This window comes from Schistocerca nitens, unplaced genomic scaffold, assembly GCF_023898315.1.
Source record: "Schistocerca nitens isolate TAMUIC-IGC-003100 unplaced genomic scaffold, iqSchNite1.1 HiC_scaffold_468, whole genome shotgun sequence".
Classification (NCBI taxonomy): Eukaryota; Metazoa; Arthropoda; class Insecta; order Orthoptera; family Acrididae; genus Schistocerca; species Schistocerca nitens.
This window is the reverse complement of record NW_026046001.1, coordinates 4,529,839-4,552,780: the sequence shown is the minus strand read 5'-3', so window position 1 is coordinate 4,552,780 and position 22,942 is coordinate 4,529,839. Positions and strand designations below refer to the sequence as shown.

General features: G+C 28.1%; 4 protein-coding genes across 4 annotated transcripts; all 4 read right to left on the bottom strand.

Annotated features, from left to right (window-relative positions):
• Nucleotides 1-2,038: 2,038 nt before the first annotated feature.
• LOC126232254 (structural maintenance of chromosomes protein 2-like) lies at nucleotides 2,039-7,314 on the bottom strand. The gene is made up of 12 exons (XM_049942544.1): nucleotides 7,253-7,314; nucleotides 6,885-7,071; nucleotides 6,500-6,791; nucleotides 6,182-6,338; nucleotides 5,291-5,725; nucleotides 4,550-4,622; nucleotides 4,132-4,445; nucleotides 3,818-3,933; nucleotides 3,359-3,536; nucleotides 2,856-3,082; nucleotides 2,511-2,794; nucleotides 2,039-2,209 (listed from the first exon to the last, which is right to left on the bottom strand). The coding sequence occupies exons 1-12, from the start codon at nucleotides 7,312-7,314 to the stop codon at nucleotides 2,039-2,041; spliced, it is 2,496 nt and encodes an 831-aa protein (XP_049798501.1).
• Nucleotides 7,315-7,793: 479 nt separating this feature from the next.
• On the bottom strand, nucleotides 7,794-10,902 carry LOC126232253 (golgin subfamily A member 6-like protein 7). The gene is made up of 6 exons (XM_049942543.1): nucleotides 10,833-10,902; nucleotides 10,023-10,304; nucleotides 9,701-9,881; nucleotides 9,221-9,398; nucleotides 8,879-9,139; nucleotides 7,794-8,180 (listed from the first exon to the last, which is right to left on the bottom strand). Exons 1-6 carry the CDS (start codon nucleotides 10,900-10,902, stop codon nucleotides 7,794-7,796), a joined length of 1,359 nt encoding a protein of 452 aa, XP_049798500.1.
• A 403-nt stretch (nucleotides 10,903-11,305) lies between these two features.
• Nucleotides 11,306-13,337, bottom strand: LOC126232252 (histone-lysine N-methyltransferase, H3 lysine-79 specific-like). Its single transcript, XM_049942542.1, has 5 exons — nucleotides 13,276-13,337; nucleotides 12,919-13,058; nucleotides 12,502-12,804; nucleotides 12,225-12,360; nucleotides 11,306-11,747 (listed from the first exon to the last, which is right to left on the bottom strand). The coding sequence occupies exons 1-5, from the start codon at nucleotides 13,335-13,337 to the stop codon at nucleotides 11,306-11,308; spliced, it is 1,083 nt and encodes a 360-aa protein (XP_049798499.1).
• A 463-nt stretch (nucleotides 13,338-13,800) lies between these two features.
• On the bottom strand, nucleotides 13,801-22,805 carry LOC126232251 (repetitive organellar protein-like). Its single transcript, XM_049942541.1, has 11 exons — nucleotides 22,752-22,805; nucleotides 22,127-22,410; nucleotides 20,827-20,962; nucleotides 20,203-20,485; nucleotides 19,862-20,161; nucleotides 18,920-19,121; nucleotides 16,252-16,431; nucleotides 15,829-15,986; nucleotides 15,166-15,363; nucleotides 14,886-15,124; nucleotides 13,801-14,187 (listed from the first exon to the last, which is right to left on the bottom strand). Exons 1-11 carry the CDS (start codon nucleotides 22,803-22,805, stop codon nucleotides 13,801-13,803), a joined length of 2,421 nt encoding a protein of 806 aa, XP_049798498.1.
• Between the last annotated feature and the right edge of the window lie 137 nt (nucleotides 22,806-22,942).

Below are 22,942 nucleotides of genomic sequence, written 5' to 3'. Positions count from 1 at the left end.
CTTTTCTATACTTATCGATATATCGATACTTATCGATATATCGATACTTATCGATGTATCGATACTTATCGATATATCGATACTTTGCGATATATCGATACTTATCGATATATCGATACTTATCGATATATCGATACTTTTCGATATATCGATACTTTTCGGTATATCGATACTTTTCGATATATCAATACTTTTCGATATATCGATAGTTTTCGATATATCGATACTTATCGATATATCGGATATATCGATACTTATCGATATATCGATACTTTTCGATATATCGATACTTTTCGATATATCGATACTTTTCGATATCTTTTCGATACTTTTCGATCTTTATGATACTTTTCGATATCTTTTCGATACTTTTCGATATCTTTTCGATACTTTTCGATATCTTTTCGATACTTTTCATTATATATCGATACATTTTATTATATATCGATACTTATCTTTATATATCGATACTTATCATTATATATCGATACTTATCATTATATATCGATACTTATCATTATATATCCATACTTATCATTATATATCGATACTTTTCATTATATATCGATACTTTTCATTATATATCGATAGTTTTCCTTATATATCGATACTTTTCCTTATATATAGATACTTTTCGATATATATCAATACTTTTAGATATATATCGATACTATTCGATATATATCGATACTTTTCGATATCTTTTCGGTACTTTTCGATATCTTATCGGTACTTTTCGATATCTTATCGATACTTATCGATATATCGATACTTATCGATATATCAATACTTTTCGATATATCGATACTTTTCGATATATCGATACTTTTCGATATATCGATAGTTTTCGATACATCGATACTTATCGATATATCGGATATATCGATACTTTTCGATATATCGATACTTTTCTATATATCGATACTTTTCGATAAATCGATACTTCTCGATATATCGATACTTTTCGATATATCGATACTTTTCGATAAATCGATACTTCTCGATATATCGATACTTATGGGTATATCGATACTTTTCGATATATCGATACTTTTCGATATATCGATACTTATCGATATATCGATACTTATCGATATATCGATACTTATCGATACATCGATACTTTTCGATATCTTTTCGATACTTTTCGATATCTTTACGATACTTTTCGATATCTTTTCGATACTTTTCGATATCTTTTCGATACTTTTCGAAAATTTTTCGGTACTTTTCGATATCTTTTCGGTACTTTTCGATATCTTTTCGGTACTTTTAGATATCTTTTCGGTACTTTTGGATATCTTTTCGGTACTTTTCGATATCTTTTTGGTACTTTTCGATTATCGGTACTTTTCGATATATCGATACTTTACGATATATCGATTCTTTACGATATATCGATACTTTTCGATATATCGATACTTTTCGATATATCGATACTTATCGATATATCGATACTTATCGACATATCGATACTTATCGATATATCGATACTTATCGATATATCGATACTTATCGATATATCGATACTTATCGGTATATCGATACTTATCGATACTTATCGATATATCGATACTTATCGATATATCGGTACTTTTCGATATATCGGTACTTTTCGATATATCGATACTTATCGATATAATGATACTATTCGATATATCGATACTATTCGATATATCGATACATTTCGATATCTTTTCGATACTTTTCGATATCATTTCGATACTTTTCGATATCTTTTCGATATCTTTTCGATATGATATAATCCATTATGGAGTCAAGGTAGCAGTTGTCGTTATACTGGTTATCACATTTAGCATTCAACCGCGATTTTTTATATATATTTTAACAAGACGAGGACCCACAGTCCAATATACTTTTAATTCTTTTTTACTTTATGGACCCACCAACTATTGGTGATGGTATTTTGTCTTTTTAGTACGTTTAATTTCGCGACATAGATTTTACAACCTGATGATGAGAGCATTGTCTCTCGAAACGCGTTGTTAAAATATATATAAAAAATCGCGGTTGAATGCTAAATGTGATAACCATCTTTTCGATACTTTTCGATATCTTTTCGGTACTTTTCGATATCTTTTCGGTACTTTTCGATATCTTTTCGGTACTTTTCGATATCTTTCCGGTACTTTTCGATATCATTTCGGTACTTTTCGATACCTTTTCTATACTTATCGATATATCGATACTTATCGATATATCGATACTTATCGATGTATCGATACTTATCGATATATCGATACTTTGCGATATATCGATACTTATCGATATATCGATACTTATCGATATATCGATACTTTTCGATATATCGATACTTTTCGGTATATCGATACTTTTCGATATATCAATACTTTTCGATATATCGATAGTTTTCGATATATCGATACTTATCGATATATCGGATATATCGATACTTATCGATATATCGATACTTTTCGATATATCGATACTTTTCGATATATCGATACTTTTCGATATCTTTTCGATACTTTTCGATCTTTATGATACTTTTCGATATCTTTTCGGTACTTTTCGATAACTTTTCGGTACTTTTCGATATCTTTTCGGTACTTTTCGAAATCTTTTCGGTACTTTTCGAAATCTTTTCGGTACTTTTCGATATCTTTTCGGTACTTTTCGATATCTTTTCGGTACTTTTCGATATCTTTTCGGTACTTTTCTATATCTTTCCGGTTCTTTTCGATATCTTTTCGGTACTTTTCGATATCTTTTCGGTACTTTTCGATATCTTTTCGGTACTTATATATCGATACTTATCATTATATATCGATACTTATCATTATATATCGATACTTTTCATTATATATCGATACTTTTAATTATATATCGATACTTTTCATTATATATAGATACTTTTCGATATATATAGATACTTTTCGATATATATAGATACTTTTCGATATCTTTTCGATACTTTTCGATATCTTTTCGATATCTTTTCGATACTTTTCGATGTCTTTTCGATACTTTTCGATATCTTTTCGGTACTTTTCGATCTCTTTTCGGTACTTTTGGATATCTTTTCGGCACTTTTCGATATCTTTTCGATACTTTTCGATATCTTTTCGGTACTTTTCGATATATCGGTACTTTTCGATATATCGATACTTTACGATATATCGATACTTTTCGATATATCGATACTTATCGATATATCGATACTTATCGATATATCGATACTTATCGATATATCGATACTTATCGATACTTATCGATATATCGGTACTTATCGATATATCGGTACTTTTCGATATATCGGTACTTTTCGATATATCGATACTTATCGATATATCGATACTTTTCGATATATCGATACTTTTCGATATCTTTTCGATACTTTTCGATATCATTTCGATACTTTTCGATATCTTTTCGATACTTTTCGATATCTTTTCGATACTTTTTGATATCTTTTCGATACTTTTCGATATCTTTTCGGTACTTTTCGATATCTTTTCGGTACTTATCGATATCTTTTCGGTACTTATCGATATCTTTTCGATACGTATCGATATATCGATACTTATCGATATATCGATACTTTTCGATATATCGATACTTTTCGATATCTTATCGATACTTATCGATATATCGATTCTTTTCGATATATCGATACTTTTCGATATATCGATTTTTTTCGTTATATCGATACTTTTCGATATATCGATACTTTTCGATATATCGATACTTCTCGATATATCGATACTTATCGATATATCGATACTAATCGATACATCGATACTTATCGATATCTTTTCTTAGATCTTTTCGATACTTTTCGATATCTTTTCGATATCTTTTCGATACTTTTCGATATCTTTTCGATACTTTTCGATAACTTTTCGATACTTTTCGATATCTTTTCGATACTTTTCGATAACTTTTCGATATCTTTTTGAAACTTATCTATATCTTTTCGATACTTTTCACATTATATATCGATACTTTTCATTATATATCGATACTTTTTATTATATATAGATACTTTTCATTATATATAGACACTTTTCGATATCTTTTCGATACTTTTCGATATCTTTTCGATACTTTTCGATATCTTTTCGATACTTTTCGATATTATATCGCTACTTTTCGATATCTTTTCGATACTTTTCGATATCTTTTCGATACTTTTCGATATCTTTTCGGTACTTTTCGATATCTTTTCGATACTTTTCGATATCTTTTCGATACTTTTCGATAACTTTTCGATACTTTTCGATATCTTTTCGATACTTTTCGATAACTTTTCGATACTTTTCGATGTCTTTTCGATACTTTTCGATATCTTTTTGAAACTTATCTATATCTTTTCGATACTTATCGATATCTTTTCGATACTTATCGATATCTTTTCGATACTTATCGATATCTTTTCGAATCTTATCGATATCTTTTCGATACTTTTCACATTATATATCGATACTTTTCATTATATATCGATACTTTTTATTATATATAGATACTTTTCATTATATATAGACACTTTTCGATATCTTTTCGATACTTTTCGATATCTTTTCGATACTTTTCGATATCTTTTCGATACTTTTCGATATCTTTTCGATACTTTTCGATATCTTTTCGGTACTTTTCGATATATCGGTACTTATCGATATATCGGTACTTTTCGATATATCGATACTTTTCGATATATCGATACTTTTCGATATATCGATACTTTTCGATATATCGATACTTTTCGATACATCGATACTTTTCGATATATCGATACTTTTCGATACATCGATACTTATCGATATATCGATACTTATCGATACTTATCGATATATCGGTACTTATCGATATATCGATACTTATCGATATATCGATACTTATCGATATATCGATATATAGATACTTATCGATATATGGATACTTATCGATATATCGATACTTTTCGATATATCGATACTATTCGATATATCCATACTTATCGATATATCGATACTTTTCGATATTTCGATACTTATCGATATATCGATACTTATCGATATATCGATACTTTTCGATATATCGATACTTATCGATATATCGATACTTATCGATATATCGATACTTATCGATATATCGATACTTATCGATATATCGATACTTTTCGGCATATCGATACTTTTCGATATATCGATACTTATCGATATATCGATACTTTTCGACATATTGATACTTTTCGATATATCGATACTTTTCGTTATCTTTTCGATACTTTTCGATATCTTTGCGATACTTTTCGATATCTTTTCAATACTTTTCGATATCTTTTCGATACTTTTCGATATCTTTTCGGTACTTTTCGATATCTTCTCGGTACTTGTCGATATCTTTTCGGTACTTGTCGATATCTTTTCGGTACTTGTCGATATCTTTTTGGTACTTTTCGATATCTTTTCGGTACTTTTCGATATCTTTTCGGTACTTTTCGATATCTTTACGGTAATTTTCGATATCTTTTCGGTACTTTTCGATATCTTTTCGGTACTTTTCGATATCTTTTCGGTACTTTTCGAAATCTTTTCGGTACTTTTCGATATCTTTTCGGTACTTTTCGATATCTTTTCGGTACTTTTCGATATCTTTTCGGTACTTTTCGATATCTTTTCGGTACTTTTCGATATCTTTTCGGTACTTTTCGATATCATTCCGGTACTTATCGATATCTTTTCGGTACTTTTCGATATCTTTTCTGTACTTACCGATATATCGATACTTATCGATATATCGATACTTTGCGATATATCGATACTTATCGATATATCGAAACTTATCGATATATCGATACTAATCGATATATCGATACTTATCGATATATCGATACTTATCGATATATCGATACTTATCGATATATCGATACTTATCGATATATCGATACTTATCGATATATCGATACTTATCGATATATCGATAATTATCGATATATCGATACTTATAGATATATCGATACTTATAGATATATCGATACTTTTCGATATATCGATACTTATCGATATATCGATACTTTTCGATATATCGATACTTTTCGTTATATCGATACTTATCGATATATCGATACTTTTCGATATATCGATACTTTTCGTTATATCGATACTTTTCGATATATCGTTACTTTTCGATATATCGATACTTATCGATATATCGATACTTTTCGATATCTTTTCGATACTTATCGATATATCGATACTTTTTGATATCTTTTCGATACTTTTCGATATCTTTTCGATACTTTTCGATATCTTTTCGGTACTTTTCGATATCTTTTCGGTACTTTTCGATATCTTTTCGGTACTTATATATCGATACTTATCATTATATATCGATACTTATCATTATATATCGATACTTTTCATTATATATCGATACTTTTAATTATATATCGATACTTTTCATTATATATAGATACTTTTCGATATATATAGATACTTTTCGATATATATAGATACTTTTCGATATATATAGATACTTTTCGATATATATAGATACTTTTCGATATCTTTTCGATACTTTTCGATATCTTTTCGATACTTTTCGATATCTTTTCGATACTTTTCGATATCTTTTCGATACTTTTCGATAACTTTTCGATACTTTTCGATATCTTTTCGATACTTTTCGATAACTTTTCGATACTTTTCGATGTCTTTTCGATACTTTTCGATATCTTTTCGAAACTTATCTATATCTTTTCGATATTTATCGATATCTTTTCCATACTTATCGATATCTTTTCGATACTTATCGATATCTTTTCGATACTTTTCACATTATATATCGATACTTTTCATTATATATCGATACTTTTTATTATATATAGATACTTTTCATTATATATAGACACTTTTCGATACCTTTTCGATACTTTTCGATATCTTTTCGATACTTTTCGATATCTTTTCGATACTTTTCGATATTATATCGCTACTTTTCGATATCTTTTCGATACTTTTCGATATCTTTTCGGTACTTTTCGATATATCGGTACTTATCGATATATCGGTACTTTTCGATATATCGATACTTTTCGATATACCGATACTATTCGTTATATCGATCCTTTTCGATATATCGATACTTTTCGATATATCGATACCTCTCGATATATCGATACTTATCGATATATCGATACTTTTCGATATATCGATACTTTTCGATATAATGATACTTTTCGATATATGGATACTTTTCGATACATCGATACTTATCGATATATCAATACTTTTCGATATATTGATACTTTTCGATATATCGATACTTCTCGTTATATCGATACTTCTCCATATTTCGATACTTATCGATATATCGATACTTATCGATATATCGATACTTATCGATATATCGATACTTATCGATATATCGATACTTATCGATATATCGATACTTATCGATATATCGATACTTTTCGATATATCGATACTTATCGATATATCGATACTTATCGATATATACTTATACTTATCGATATATCGATATATATATATATAAATCGATATTTCGATATATCGATACTAATTGATATATGGATACTTATCGATATATCGATACTTTTCGATATATCGATCCTTATCGATATATCGATACTTTTCGATATATCGATTCTTTTCGATATATCGATACTTTTCGATATATCGATACTTATCGATATATCGATACTTTTCGATACATCGATACTTATCGATATATCGATACTTATCGATACATTGATACTTTTCGATATCTTTTCGATACTTTTCGATATCTTTACGATACTTTTCGATATCTTAACGATACTTTTCGATATCTTTTCGATACTTTTCGATATCTTTTCGGTACTTTTCGATATCTTTTCGGTACTTGTCGATATCTTTTCGGTACTTTTCGATATCTTTTCGGTACTTTTCGATATCTTTTCGGTACTTTTCGATATCTTTTCGGTACTTTTCGATATCTTTTCGGTACTTTTCGATATATTTTCGGTACTTTTCGATATCTTTTCGGTACTTTTCGATATCTTTTCGGTACTTTTCGAAATCTTTTCGGTACTTTTCGATATCTTTTCGGTACTTTTCGATATCTTTTCGGTACTTTTTGATATCTTTTCGGTACTTTTCAATATCTTTTCGGTACTTTTCGATATCTTTTCGGTACTTTTCGATATCTTTTCGGTACTTTTCGATATCTTTTCGGTACTTATCGATATATCGATACTTATCGATATATCGATACTTATCGATATATCGATACTCTTCGATATATCGATACTTATCGATATATCGATACTTATCGATATATCGATACTTTTCGATATTTCGATACTTTACGATATATCGATATTTTTCGATATATCGATACTTATCGATATATCGATACTTATCGATAAATCGATACTTATCGATATATCGATACTTATCGATGTATCGATACTTATCGATGTATCGATACTTATCGATATATCGATACTTTTCGATATATCGATACTTTTCGTTATATCGATACTTTTCGTTATATCGATACTTTTCGATATATCGATACTTTTCGATATATCGATACTTATCGATATATCGATACTTTTCGATATCTTTTCGATACTTATCGATATATTGATACTTTTCGATATCTTTTCGATACTTTTCGATATCTTTTCGATACTTTTCGATATCTTTTCGGTACTTTTCGATATCTTTTCGGTACTTTTCGATATCTTTTCGGTACTTATATATCGATACTTATCATTATATATCGATACTTATCATTATATATCGATACTTTTCATTATATATCGATACTTTTAATTATATATCGATACTTTTCATTATATATAGATACTTTTCGATATATATAGATACTTTTCGATATATATAGATACTTTTCGATATATATAGATACTTTTCGATATCTTTTCGATACTTTTCGATATCTTTTCGATACTTTTCGATATCTTTTCGATATCTTTTCGATACTTTTCGATATCTTTTCGATACTTTTCGATATCTTTTCGATACTTATCGATACCTTTTCGATACTTATCTATATCTTTTCGATACTTATCGATATCTTTTCGATACTTATCGATATCTTTTCGATACTTATCGATATCTTTTCGATACTTATCGATATCTTTTCGATACTTTTCATTATATATCGATACTTTTCATTATATATCGATACTTTTTATTATATATAGATACTTTTCATTATATATAGATACTTTTCGATATCTTTTCGATACTTTTCGATATCTTTTCGATACTTTTCGATATCTTTTCGATACTTTTCGATATCTTTTCGATACTTTTCGATATATTTTCGGTACTTTTCGATACCTTTTCGGTACTTTTCGATATCTTTTCGGTACTTTTGGATATCTTTTCGGTACTTTTCGATATCTTTTCGGTACTTTTCGATATCTTTTCGGTACTTTTCGATATATCGGTACTTTTCGATATATCGATACTTTACGATATATCGATACTTTTCGATATATCGATACTTTTCGATATATCGACACTTTTCGATATGTCGATACTTATCGATATATCGATACTTATCGATATATCGATACTTATCGATATATCGATACTTTTCGATATATCGATACTTTTCGATATATCGATACTTTTCGATATATCGATACTTTTCGATATATCGATACTTATCGATATATCGATACTTTTCGATATATCGATACTTTTCGATATCTTTTCGATACTTTTCGATATCTTTTCGATACTTTTTGATATCTTTTCGATACTTTTCGATATATTTTCGATACTTTTCGATATCTTTTCGATACTTTTCGATATCTTTTCGGTACTTTTCGATATCTTTTCGGTACTTTTCGATATCTTTTCGGTACTTATATATCGATACTTATCATTATATATCGATACTTATCATTATATATCGATACTTTTCATTATATATCGATACTTTTAATTATATATCGATACTTTTCATTATATATAGATACTTTTCGATATATATAGATACTTTTCGATATATATAGATACTTTTCGATATATATAGATACTTTTCGATATCTTTTCGATACTTTTCGATATCTTTTCGATACTTTTCGATATCTTTTCGATACTTTTCGATAACTTTTCGATACTTTTCGATATCTTTTCGATACTTTTCGATAACTTTTCGATACTTTTCGATGTCTTTTCGATACTTTTCGATATCTTTTTGAAACTTATCTATATCTTTTCGATACTTATCGATATCTTTTCGATACTTATCGATATCTTTTCGATACTTATCGATATCTTTTCGAATCTTATCGATATCTTTTCGATACTTTTCACATTATATATCGATACTTTTCATTATATATCGATACTTTTTATTATATATAGATACTTTTCATTATATATAGACACTTTTCGATATCTTTTCGATACTTTTCGATATCTTTTCGATACTTTTCGATATCTTTTCGATACTTTTCGATATTATATCGCTACTTTTCGATATCTTTTCGATACTTTTCGATATCTTTTCGATACTTTTCGATATCTTTTCGGTACTTTTCGATATATCGGTACTTATCGATATATCGGTACTTTTCGATATATCGATACTTTTCGATATATCGATACTTTTCGATATATCGATACTTTTCGATATATCGATACTTTTCGATACATCGATACTTTTCGATATATCGATACTTTTCGATACATCGATACTTATCGATATATCGATACTTATCGATACTTATCGATATATCGGTACTTATCGATATATCGATACTTATCGATATATCGATACTTATCGATATATCGATACTTATCGATATATCGATATATAGATACTTATCGATTTATGGATACTTATCGATATATCGATACTTTTCGATATATCGATACTATTCGATATATCCATACTTATCGATATATCGATACTTTTCGATATTTCGATACTTCTCGATATATCGATACTTATCGATATATCGATACTTATCGATATATCGATACTTTTCGATATATCGATACTTATCGATATATCGATACTTATCGATATATCGATACTTATCGATATATCGATACTTATCGATATATCGATACTTTTCGGCATATCGATACTTTTCGATATATCGATACTTATCGATATATCGATACTTATCGATATATCGATACTTTTCGACATATTGATACTTTTCGATATATCGATACTTTTCGATATCTTTTCGATACTTTTCGATATATCGATACTTATCGATATATCGATACTTTTCGATATCTTTTCGATACTTTTCGATATCTTTGCGATACTTTTCGATATCTTTTCAATACTTTTCGATATCTTTTCGATACTTTTCGATATCTTTTCGGTACTTTTCGATATCTTCTCGGTACTTGTCGATATCTTTTCGGTACTTGTCGATATCTTTTCGGTACTTGTCGATATCTTTTTGGTACTTTTCGATATCTTTTCGGTACTTTTCGATATCTTTTCGGTACTTTTCGATATCTTTACGGTAATTTTCGATATCTTTTCGGTACTTTTCGATATCTTTTCGGTACCTTTCGATATCTTTTCGGTACTTTTCGAAATCTTTTCGGTATTTTTCGATATCTTTTCGGTACTTTTCGATATCTTTTCGGTACTTTTCGATATCTTTTCGGTACTTTTCGATATCTTTTCGGTACTTTTCGATATCTTTTCGGTACTTTTCGATATCATTCCGGTACTTATCGATATCTTTTCGGTACTTTTCGATATCTTTTCTGTACTTACCGATATATCGATACTTATCGATATATCGATACTTTGCGATATATCGATACTTATCGATATATCGATACTAATCGATATATCGATACTTATCGATATATCGATACTTATCGATATATCGATACTTATCGATATATCGATACTTATCGATATATCGATACTTATCGATATATCGATACTTATCGATATATCGATACTTATAGATATATCGATACTTTTCGATATATCGATACTTATATATATATCGATACTTTTCGATATATCGATACTTTTCGTTATATCGATACTTATCGATATATCGATACTTTTCGATATATCGATACTTTTCGTTATATCGATACTTTTCGATATATCGATACTTTTCGATATATCGATACTTTTCGTTATATCGATACTTTTCGATATATCGTTACTTTTCGATATATCGATACTTATCGATATATCGATACTTTTCGATATCTTTTCATTACTTATCGATATATCGATACTTTTTGATATCTTTTCGATACTTTTCGATATCTTTTCGATACTTTTCGATATCTTTTCGGTACTTTTCGATATCTTTTCGGTACTTTTCGATATCTTTTCGGTACTTATATATCGATACTTATCATTATATATCGATACTTATCATTATATATCGATACTTTTAATTATATATCGATACTTTTCATTATATATAGATACTTTTCGATATATATAGATACTTTTCGATATATATAGATACTTTTCGATATATATAGATACTTTTCGATATATATAGATACTTTTCGATATCTTTTCGATACTTTTCGATATCTGTTCGATACTTTTCGATATCTTTTCGATACTTTTCGATATCTTTTCGATACTTTTCGATATCTTTTCGATACTTTTCGATAACTTTTCGATACTTTTCGATATCTTTTCGATACTTTTCGATAACTTTTCGATACTTTTCGATGTCTTTTCGATACTTTTCGATATCTTTTCGAAACTTATCTATATCTTTTCGATACTTATCGATATCTTTTCGATACTTATCGATATCTTTTCGATACTTATCGATATCTTTTCGATACTTTTCACATTATATATCGATACTTTTCATTATATATCGATACTTTTTATTATATATAGATACTTTTCATTATATATAGACACTTTTCGATATCTTTTCGATACTTTTCGATATCTTTTCGATACTTTTCGATATCTTTTCGATACTTTTCGATATTATATCGCTACTTTTCGATATCTTTTCGATACTTTTCGATATCTTTTCGGTACTTTTCGATATATCGGTACTTATCGATATATCGGTACTTTTCGATATATCGATACTTTTCGATATACCGATACTATTCGATATATCGATACTTTTCGATATATCGATACTTTTCGATATATCGATACCTCTCGATATATCGATACTTATCGATATATCGATACTTTTCGATATATCGATACTTTTCGATATATTGATACTTTTCGATATATGGATACTTTTCGATACATCGATACTTATCGATATATCAATACTTTTCGATATATTGATACTTTTCGATATATCGATACTTCTCGTTATATCGATACTTCTCCATATATCGATACTTATCGATATATCGATACTTATCGATATATCGATACTTATCGATATATCAATACTTATCGATATATCGATACTTATCGATATATCGATACTTTTCGATATATCGATACTTATCGATATATCGATACTTATCGATATATACTTATACTTATCGATATATCGATATATATATATATATAAATCGATATTTCGATATATCGATACTTATTGATATATGGATACTTATCGATATATCGATACTTTTCGATATATCGATCCTTATCGATATATCGATACTTTTCGATATATCGATACTTTTCGATATATCGATACTTTTCGATATATCGATACTTATCGATATATCGATACTTTTCGATATATCGATACTTATCGATATATCGATACTTATCGATACATTGATACTTTTCGATATCTTTTCGATACTTTTCGATATCTTTACGATACTTTTCGATATCTTAACGATACTTTTCGATATCTTTTCGATACTTTTCGATATCTTTTCGGTACTTTTCGATATCTTTTCGGTACTTGTCGATATCTTTTCGGTACTTTTCGATATCTTTTCGGTACTTTTCGATATCTTTTCGGTACTTTTCGATATCTTTTCGGTACTTTTCGATATCTTTTCGGTACTTTTCGATATATTTTCGGTACTTTTCGATATCTTTTCGGTACTTTTCGATATCTTTTCGGTACTTTTCGAAATCTTTTCGGTACTTTTCGATATCTTTTCGGTACTTTTCGATATCTTTTCGGTACTTTTTGATATCTTTTCGGTACTTTTCGATATCTTTTCGGTACTTTTCGATATCTTTTCGGTACTTTTCGATATCTTTTCGGTACTTTTCGATATCTTTTCGGTACTTATCGATATATCGATACTTATCGATATATCGATACTTATCGATATATCGATACTTTTCGATATATCGATACTTATCGATATATCGATACTTATCGATATATCGATACTTTTCGATATATCGATACTTTACGATATATCGATATTTTTCGATATATCGATACTTATCGATATATCGATACTTATCGATAAATCGATACTTATCGATATATCGATACTTATCGATGTATCGATACTTATCGATATATCGATACTTATCGATATATCGATACTTTTCGATATATCGATACTTTTCGATATATCGATACTTTTCGTTATATCGATACTTTTCGATATATCGATACTTTTCGATATATCGATACTTATCGATATATCGATACTTTTCGATATCTTTTCGATACTTATCGATATATTGATACTTTTCGATATCTTTTCGATACTTTTCGATATCTTTTCGATACTTTTCGATATCTTTTCGGTACTTTTCGATATCTTTTCGGTACTTTTCGATATCTTTTCGGTACTTATATATCGATACTTATCATTATATATCGATACTTATCATTATATATCGATACTTTTCATTATATATCGATACTTTTAATTATATATCGATACTTTTCATTATATATAGATACTTTTCGATATATATAGATACTTTTCGATATATATAGATACTTTTCGATATATATAGATACTTTTCGATATCTTTTCGATACTTTTCGATATCTTTTCGATACTTTTCGATATCTTTTCGATATCTTTTCGATACTTTTCGATGTCTTTTCGATACTTTTCGATATCTTTTCGATACTTTTCGATATCTTTTCGATACTTATCGATACCTTTTCGATACTTATCGATATCTTTTCGATACTTATCGATATCTTTTCGATACTTTTCATTATATATCGATACTTTTCATTATATATCGATACTTTTTATTATATATAGATACTTTTCATTATATATAGATACTTTTCGATATCTTTTCGATACTTTTCGATATCTTTTCGATACTTTTCGATATCTTTTCGATACTTTTCGATATCTTTTCGATACTTTTCGATATATTTTCGGTACTTTTCGATACCTTTTCGGTACTTTTCGATATCTTTTCGGTACTTTTGGATATCTTTTCGGTACTTTTCGATATCTTTTCGGTACTTTTCGATATCTTTTCGGTACTTTTCGATATATCGGTACTTTTCGATATATCGATACTTTACGATATATCGATACTTTTCGATATATCGATACTTTTCGATATATCGACACTTTTCGATATGTCGATACTTATCGATATATCGATACTTATCGATATATCGATACTTATCGATATATCGATACTTATCGATATATCGATACTTTTCGATATATCGATACTTTTCGATATATCGATACTTTTCGATATATCGATACTTATCGATATATCGATACTTTTCGATATATCGATACTTTTCGATATCTTTTCGATACTTTTCGATATCTTTTCGATACTTTTCGATATCTTTTCGATACTTTTCATTATATATCGATAGTTTTCATTATATATCGATACTTTTCATTATATATCGATACTTTTCATTATATATCGATACTTTTCATTATATATCGATACTTTTGCTTATATATCGATACTTTTCCTTATATATAGATACTTTTCGATATATATCGATACTTTTCGATATCTTTTCGGTACTTATCGATATCTTTTCGGTACTTATCGATATCTTTTCGATACTTTTCGATATATCGGTACTTATCGATATATCGATACTTTTCGATATATCGATACTTTTCGATATATCGATACTTTTCGATATCTTATCGATACTTGTCGATATATCGATACTTTTCGATATATCGATACATTTCGATGTATCGATACTTTTAGATATATCGATACTTTTCGATATATCGATACTTTTCGATATATCGATACTTTTCGATATATCGATACTTATCGATTTATCGATACTTATAGATTTATCGATACTTTTCGATATATCGATACTTATCGATATATCGGATATATCAATACTTATCGATATATCGATACTTTTCGATATATCGATACTTATCGATATAACGATACTTTTCGATATCTTTTCTTCGATCTTTTCGATACTTTTCGATATCTTTTCGATACTTTTCGATACTTTTCGATATCTTTTCGATACTTTTCGATATCTTTTCGATACTTTTCGATATCTTTTCGATACTTTTCATTATATATCGATACTTTTTATTATATATCGATACCTTTCATTATATATCGATACTTTTTATTATATATCGATACCTTTCATTATATATCGATACTTATCATTATATATCGATACCTATTATTATATATCGATACTTATCATTATATATCGATACTTATCATTATATATCCATACTTATCATTATATATCGATACTTTTCATTATATATCGATACTTTTCATTATATATCGATACTTTTCCTTATATATAGATACTTTTCGATATATATCGATACTTTTCGATAAATATCGATACTATTCGATACGTTTCGATATCTTTTCGGTACTTTTCGATATCTTTTCGGTACTTTTCGATATCTTATCGATACTTATCGATATATCGATACTTTTCGATATTTCGATACTTTTCGATATATCGATTCTTTTCGATATATCGATACATTTCGATATATCGATACTTTTCGATAAATCGATACTTTTCGATATATCGACACTTTTCGATATATCGAAACTTTTCGTTATATCGATACTTTTCGATATATCGATACTTATCGATATATCGATACTTATCGATTTACCGAAACATTTCGATATATCGATACTTATCGATATATCGGATATATCGATACTTATCGATATATCGATACTTTTCGATATATCGATACTTATCGATATATCGATACTTTGCGATATCTTTTCGACACTTTTCGATCTTTTCGATACTTTTCGATATCTTTTCGATACTTATCGATATAACGATACTTTTCGATATATCGATACTTATCGATATATCGATACTTATCGATATATCGATACTTCTCGATATATCGATACTTTTCGATATATCGATACTTATCGATATATCGATACTTATCGATATATCGATACTTTTCGATATATCGATACTTATCGATATATCGATACTTATCGATATATCGATATATAGATACTTATCGATATATGGATACTTATCGATATATCGATACTTTTCGATATATCGATACTATTCGATATATCCATACTTATCGATATATCGATACTTTTCGATATTTCGATACTTCTCGATATATCGATACTTAGCGATATATCGATACTTATCGATATATCGATACTTTTCGATATATCGATACTTATCGATATATCGATACTTATCGATATATCGATACTTATCGATATATCGATACTTTTCGGCATATCGATACTTTTCGATATATCGATACTTATCGATATATCGATACTTATCGATATATCGATACTTTTCGACATATTGATACTTTTCGATATATCGATACTTTTCGATATCTTTTCGATACTTTTCGATATATCGATACTTTTCGATATATCGATACATTGCGATATCTTTTCGATACTTTTCGATCTTTTCGATACTTTTCGATATCTTTTCAATACTTATAGATATAACGATACTTTTCGATATATCGATACTTATCGATATATCGATACTTATCGATATATCGATACTTTTCGATATATCGATACTTATCGATATATCGATACTTATCGATATATCGATACTTATCGATATATCGATACTTTGCGATATATCGATACTTATCGATATATCGATACTTATCGATATATCGATACTTATCGATATATCGATACTTATCGATATATCGATACTTTTCGATATATCGATACTTTTCGATAGATCGATACTTTTCGATATATCGATACTTTTCGATATATCGATACTTTTCGATATATCGATACTTATCGATATATCGATACTTATCGATATATCGATACTTATCGATATATCGATACTTATCGATACTTATCGATATATCGGTACTTATCGATATATCGATACTTATCGATATATCGATACTTATCGATATATCGATATATAGATACTTATCGATATATGGATACTTATCGATATATCGATACTTATCGATATATCGATACTTATCGATACTTATCGATATATCGGTACTTATCGATATATCGATACTTATCGATATATCGATACTTATCGATATATCGATATATAGATACTTATCGATATATGGATACTTATCGATATATCGATACTTTTCGATATATCGATACTATTCGATATATCCATACTTATCGATATATCGATACTTATCGATATATCGATATTTTTCGATACATCGATATTGATATATTGATACTTTTCGATATATCGATACTTATCGATATATCGATACTTTTCGATACATCGATACTTATCGATATATCGATACTTATCGATATTTCGATACTTCTCGATATATCGATACTTATCGATATATGGATACTTATCGATATATCGATACTTTTCGATATATCGATACTTATCGATATATCGATATTTTTCGATACATCGATATTGATATATTGATACTTTTCGATATATCGATACTTATCGATATATCGATACTTTTCGATACATCGATACTTATCGATATATCGATACTTATCGATATGTCGATACTTATCGATATATCGATACTTATCGATATGTCGATACTTATCGATATATCGATACTTATCGATATATCGATACTTTTCGATATCTTTTCGATACTTTTCGATATCTTTTCGATACTTTTTGATATCTTTTCGATACTTTTCGATATCTTTTCGATACTTTTCATTATATTCGATACTTTTCATTATATATCGATACTTTTCATTATATATCGATACTTTTCCTTATATATCGATACTTTTCCTTATATATCGATACTTTTCCTTATATATAGATACTTTTCGATATATATCGATGCTTTTCGATATATATCGATACTATTCGATATCTTTTCGATACTTTTCGATATCTTTTCGATACTTTTCGATATCTTTTCGGTACTTTTCGATATCTTCTCGGTACTTTTCGATATCTTTTCGGTACTTTTCGATATTTTTTCGGTACTTTTAGATATCTTTTCGGTACTTTTAGATATCTTTTCGGTACTTATCGATATCTTTTCGGTACTTATCGATATCTTTTCGGTACTTATCGATATCTTTTCGGTACTTTTCGATATATCGATATTTATCGATATATCGATTCTTTTCGATATATCGATACTTTTCGATATATCGATACTTTTCGATATATCGATACTTCTTGATATATCGATACTATTAGATATATCGATACTTTTCGATATATCGATACTTTTCGATATATCGATACTTATCGATATATCGATACTTTTCGATACATCGATACTTTTCGATATATCGATACTTTTCGATATATCGATACTTATCGATATATCGATACTATTCGATACATCGATACTTTTCGATATATCGATACTTATCGATATATCGATACTTTTCGATGTATCGATACTTATCGATCTATCGATACTTTTCGATACATCGATACTTTTCGATATATCGATACTTATCGATATATCGATACTTTTCGATATATCGATACTTTTCGATATATCGATACTTTTCGATATTTTTTCGGTACTTTTCGATATCTTTTCGATACTTTTCGATATCTTTTCGATACTTTTCGATATCTTTTCGATATCTTTTCGATACTTTTCGATGTCTTTTCGATACTTATCGATATCTTTTCGATACTTTTCGATATCTTTTCGATACTTATCTATAAAATTTCGATACTTATCGATATCTTTTCGATACTTGTCGATATCTTTTCGATACTTATCGATATCTTTTCGATACTTATCGATATCTTTTCGATACTTTTCATTATATATCGATACTTTTCATTATATATCGATACTTTTTATTATATATAGATACTTTTCATTATATATAAATACTTATCGATATCTTTTCGATACTTATCGATATCTTTTCGATACTTTTCGAAAATTTTTCGGTACTTTTCGATATCTTTTCGGTACTTTTCGATATCTTTTCGGTACTTTTCGATATCTTTTCGGTACTTTTGGATATCTTTTCGGTACTTTTCGATATCTTTTCGGTACTTTTCGATATCTTTTCGATACTTTTCGATATCTTTTCGGTACTTTTCGATATATCGGTACTTTTCGATATATCGATACTTTACGATATATCGATTCTTTACGATATATCGATACTTTTCGATATATCGATACTTTTCGATATATCGATACTTATCGATATATCGATACTTATCGACATATCGATTCTTATCGATATATCGATACTTATCGATATATCGATACTTATCGATATATCGATACTTATCGGTATATCGATACTTATCGATACTTATCGATATATCGATACTTATCTATATATCGGTACTTTTCGATATATCGGTACTTTTCGATATATCGATACTTATCGATATAATGATACTATTCGATATATCGATACTATTCGATATATCGATACATTTCGATATCTTTTCGATACTTTTCGATATCATTTCGATACTTTTCGATATCTTTTCGATACTTTTCGATATCTTTTCGGTACTTTTCGATATCTTTTCGGTACTTTTCGATATCTTTTCGGTACTTTTCGATATCTTTCCGGTACTTTTCGATATCTTTTCGGTACTTTTCGATACCTTTTCTATACTTATCGATATATCGATACTTATCGATATATCGATACTTATCGATGTATCGATACTTATCGATATATCGATACTTTGCGATATATCGATACTTATCGATATATCGATACTTATCGATATATCGATACTTTTCGATATATCGATACTTTTCGGTATATCGATACTTTTCGATATATCAATACTTTTCGATATATCGATAGTTTTCGATATATCGATACTTATCGATATGTCGGATATATCGATACTTATCGATATATCGATACTTATCGATATATCGATACTTTTCGATATATCGATACTTTTCGATATCTTTTCGATACTTTTCGATCTTTATGATACTTTTCGATATCTTTTCGATACTTTTCGATATCTTTTCGATACTTTTCGATATCTTTTCGATACTTTTCATTATATATCGATACATTTTATTATATATCGATACTTATCTTTATATATCGATACTTATCATTATATATCGATACTTATCATTATATATCGATACTTATCATTATATATCGATACTTATCATTATATATCCATACTTATCATTATATATCGATACTTTTCATTATATATCGATACTTTTCATTATATATCGATAGTTTTCCTTATATATCGATACTTTTCCTTATATATAGATACTTTTCGATATATATCAATACTTTTCGATATATATCGATACTATTCGATATATATCGATACTTTTCGATATCTTTTCGGTACTTTTCGATATCTTTTCGGTACTTTTCGATATCTTATCGATACTTATCGATATATCGATACTTATCGATATATCGATACTTTTCGATATATCGATACTTTTCGATATATCGATACTTTTCGATATATCGATAGTTTTCGATACATCGATACTTATCGATATATCGGATATATCGATACTTTTCGATAAATCGATACTTTTCTATATATCGATACTTTTCGATAAATCGATACTTCTCGATATATCGATACTTTTCGATATATCGATACTTTTCGATAAATCGATACTTCTCGATATATCGATACTTATGGATATATCGATACTTTTCGATATATCGATACTTTTCGATACATCGATACTTATCGATATATCGATACTTATCGATATATCGATACTTATCGATACATCGATACTTTTCGATATCTTTTCGATACTTTTCGATATCTTTACGATACTTTTCGATATCTTTTCGATACTTTTCGATATCTTTTCGATACTTTTCGAAAATTTTTCGGTACTTTTCGATATCTTTTCGGTACTTTTCGATATCTTTTCGGTACTTTTCGATATCTTTTCGGTACTTTTGGATATCTTTTCGGTACTTTTCGATATCTTTTCTGTACTTTTCGATATCTTTTCGATACTTTTCGATATCTTTTCGGTACTTTTCGATATATCGGTACTTTACGATATATCGATACTTTACGATATATCGATTCTTTGCGATATATCGATACTTTTCGATATATCGATACTTTTCGATATATCGATACTTATCGATATATCGATACTTATTGACATATCGATACTTATCGATATATCGATATTTATCGATATATCGATACTTATCGATATATCGATACTTATCGGTATATCGATACTTATCGATACTTATCGATATATCGATACTTATCGATATATCGGTACTTTTCGATATATCGGTACTTTTCGATATATCGATACTTATCGATATAACGATACTATTCGATATATCGATACTATTCGATATATCGATACATTTCGATATCTTTTCGATACTTTTCGATATCATTTCGATACTTTTCGATATCTTTTCGATACTTTTCGATATCTTTTCGATATGATATAATCCATTATGGAGTCGAGGTAGCAGTTGTCGTTATACTGGTTATCACATTTAGCATTCAACCGCGATTTTTTATATATATTTTAACAAGACGAGGACTCACAGTCCAATATACTTTTAATTCTTTTTTACTTTATGGACCCAC

What these genes read in the sequence shown, in the direction of transcription:
- LOC126232254 (XM_049942544.1), bottom strand. Translation starts at nt 7,314, where the DNA reads ATGGAGAAGTATCGATATAACGAGAAGTATCGATATATCGAAAAGTAT. An exon ending in TATCGAAAAGATATCGAAAA is followed by an intron (nt 4,623 to 5,290) that starts GTATTGAAAAGA and finishes AGTACCGAAAAG; the next exon opens with ATATCGAAAAGTATCGAAAA. An exon ending in TATCGAAAAGATATCGAAAA is followed by an intron (nt 3,934 to 4,131) that starts GTAGCGATATAA and finishes AGTTTCAAAAAG; the next exon opens with ATATCGAAAAGTTATCGAAA.
- LOC126232253 (XM_049942543.1), bottom strand. Translation starts at nt 10,902, where the DNA reads ATGGATATATCGAATAGTATCGATATATCGAAAAGTATCGATATATCG. An exon ending in TATCGAAAAGATATCGAAAA is followed by an intron (nt 9,140 to 9,220) that starts GTATCTATATAT and finishes TATAATGAAAAG; the next exon opens with TATCGAAAAGATATCGATAA. An exon ending in GTATCTATATATATCGAAAA is followed by an intron (nt 8,181 to 8,878) that starts GTATCTATATAT and finishes GATATCGAAAAG; the next exon opens with TACCGAAAAGATATCGAAAA.
- LOC126232252 (XM_049942542.1), bottom strand. Translation starts at nt 13,337, where the DNA reads ATGGAGAAGTATCGATATAACGAGAAGTATCGATATATCGAAAAGTAT. An exon ending in AAGTATCAATATATCGAAAA is followed by an intron (nt 13,059 to 13,275) that starts GTATTGATATAT and finishes TATATCGAAAAG; the next exon opens with TACCGATATATCGATAAGTA. An exon ending in AAGTATCGATATATCGATAA is followed by an intron (nt 11,748 to 12,224) that starts GTAATGAAAAGA and finishes CGGTAAGTACAG; the next exon opens with AAAAGATATCGAAAAGTACC.
- LOC126232251 (XM_049942541.1), bottom strand. Translation starts at nt 22,805, where the DNA reads ATGGATTATATCATATCGAAAAGATATCGAAAAGTATCGAAAAGATAT. An exon ending in TATCGAAAAGATATCGAAAA is followed by an intron (nt 22,411 to 22,751) that starts GTATCGAAATGA and finishes TATATCGCAAAG; the next exon opens with AATCGATATATCGTAAAGTA. An exon ending in GTATTTATATATAATGAAAA is followed by an intron (nt 20,162 to 20,202) that starts GTATCTATATAT and finishes TATAATGAAAAG; the next exon opens with TATCGATATATAATGAAAAG.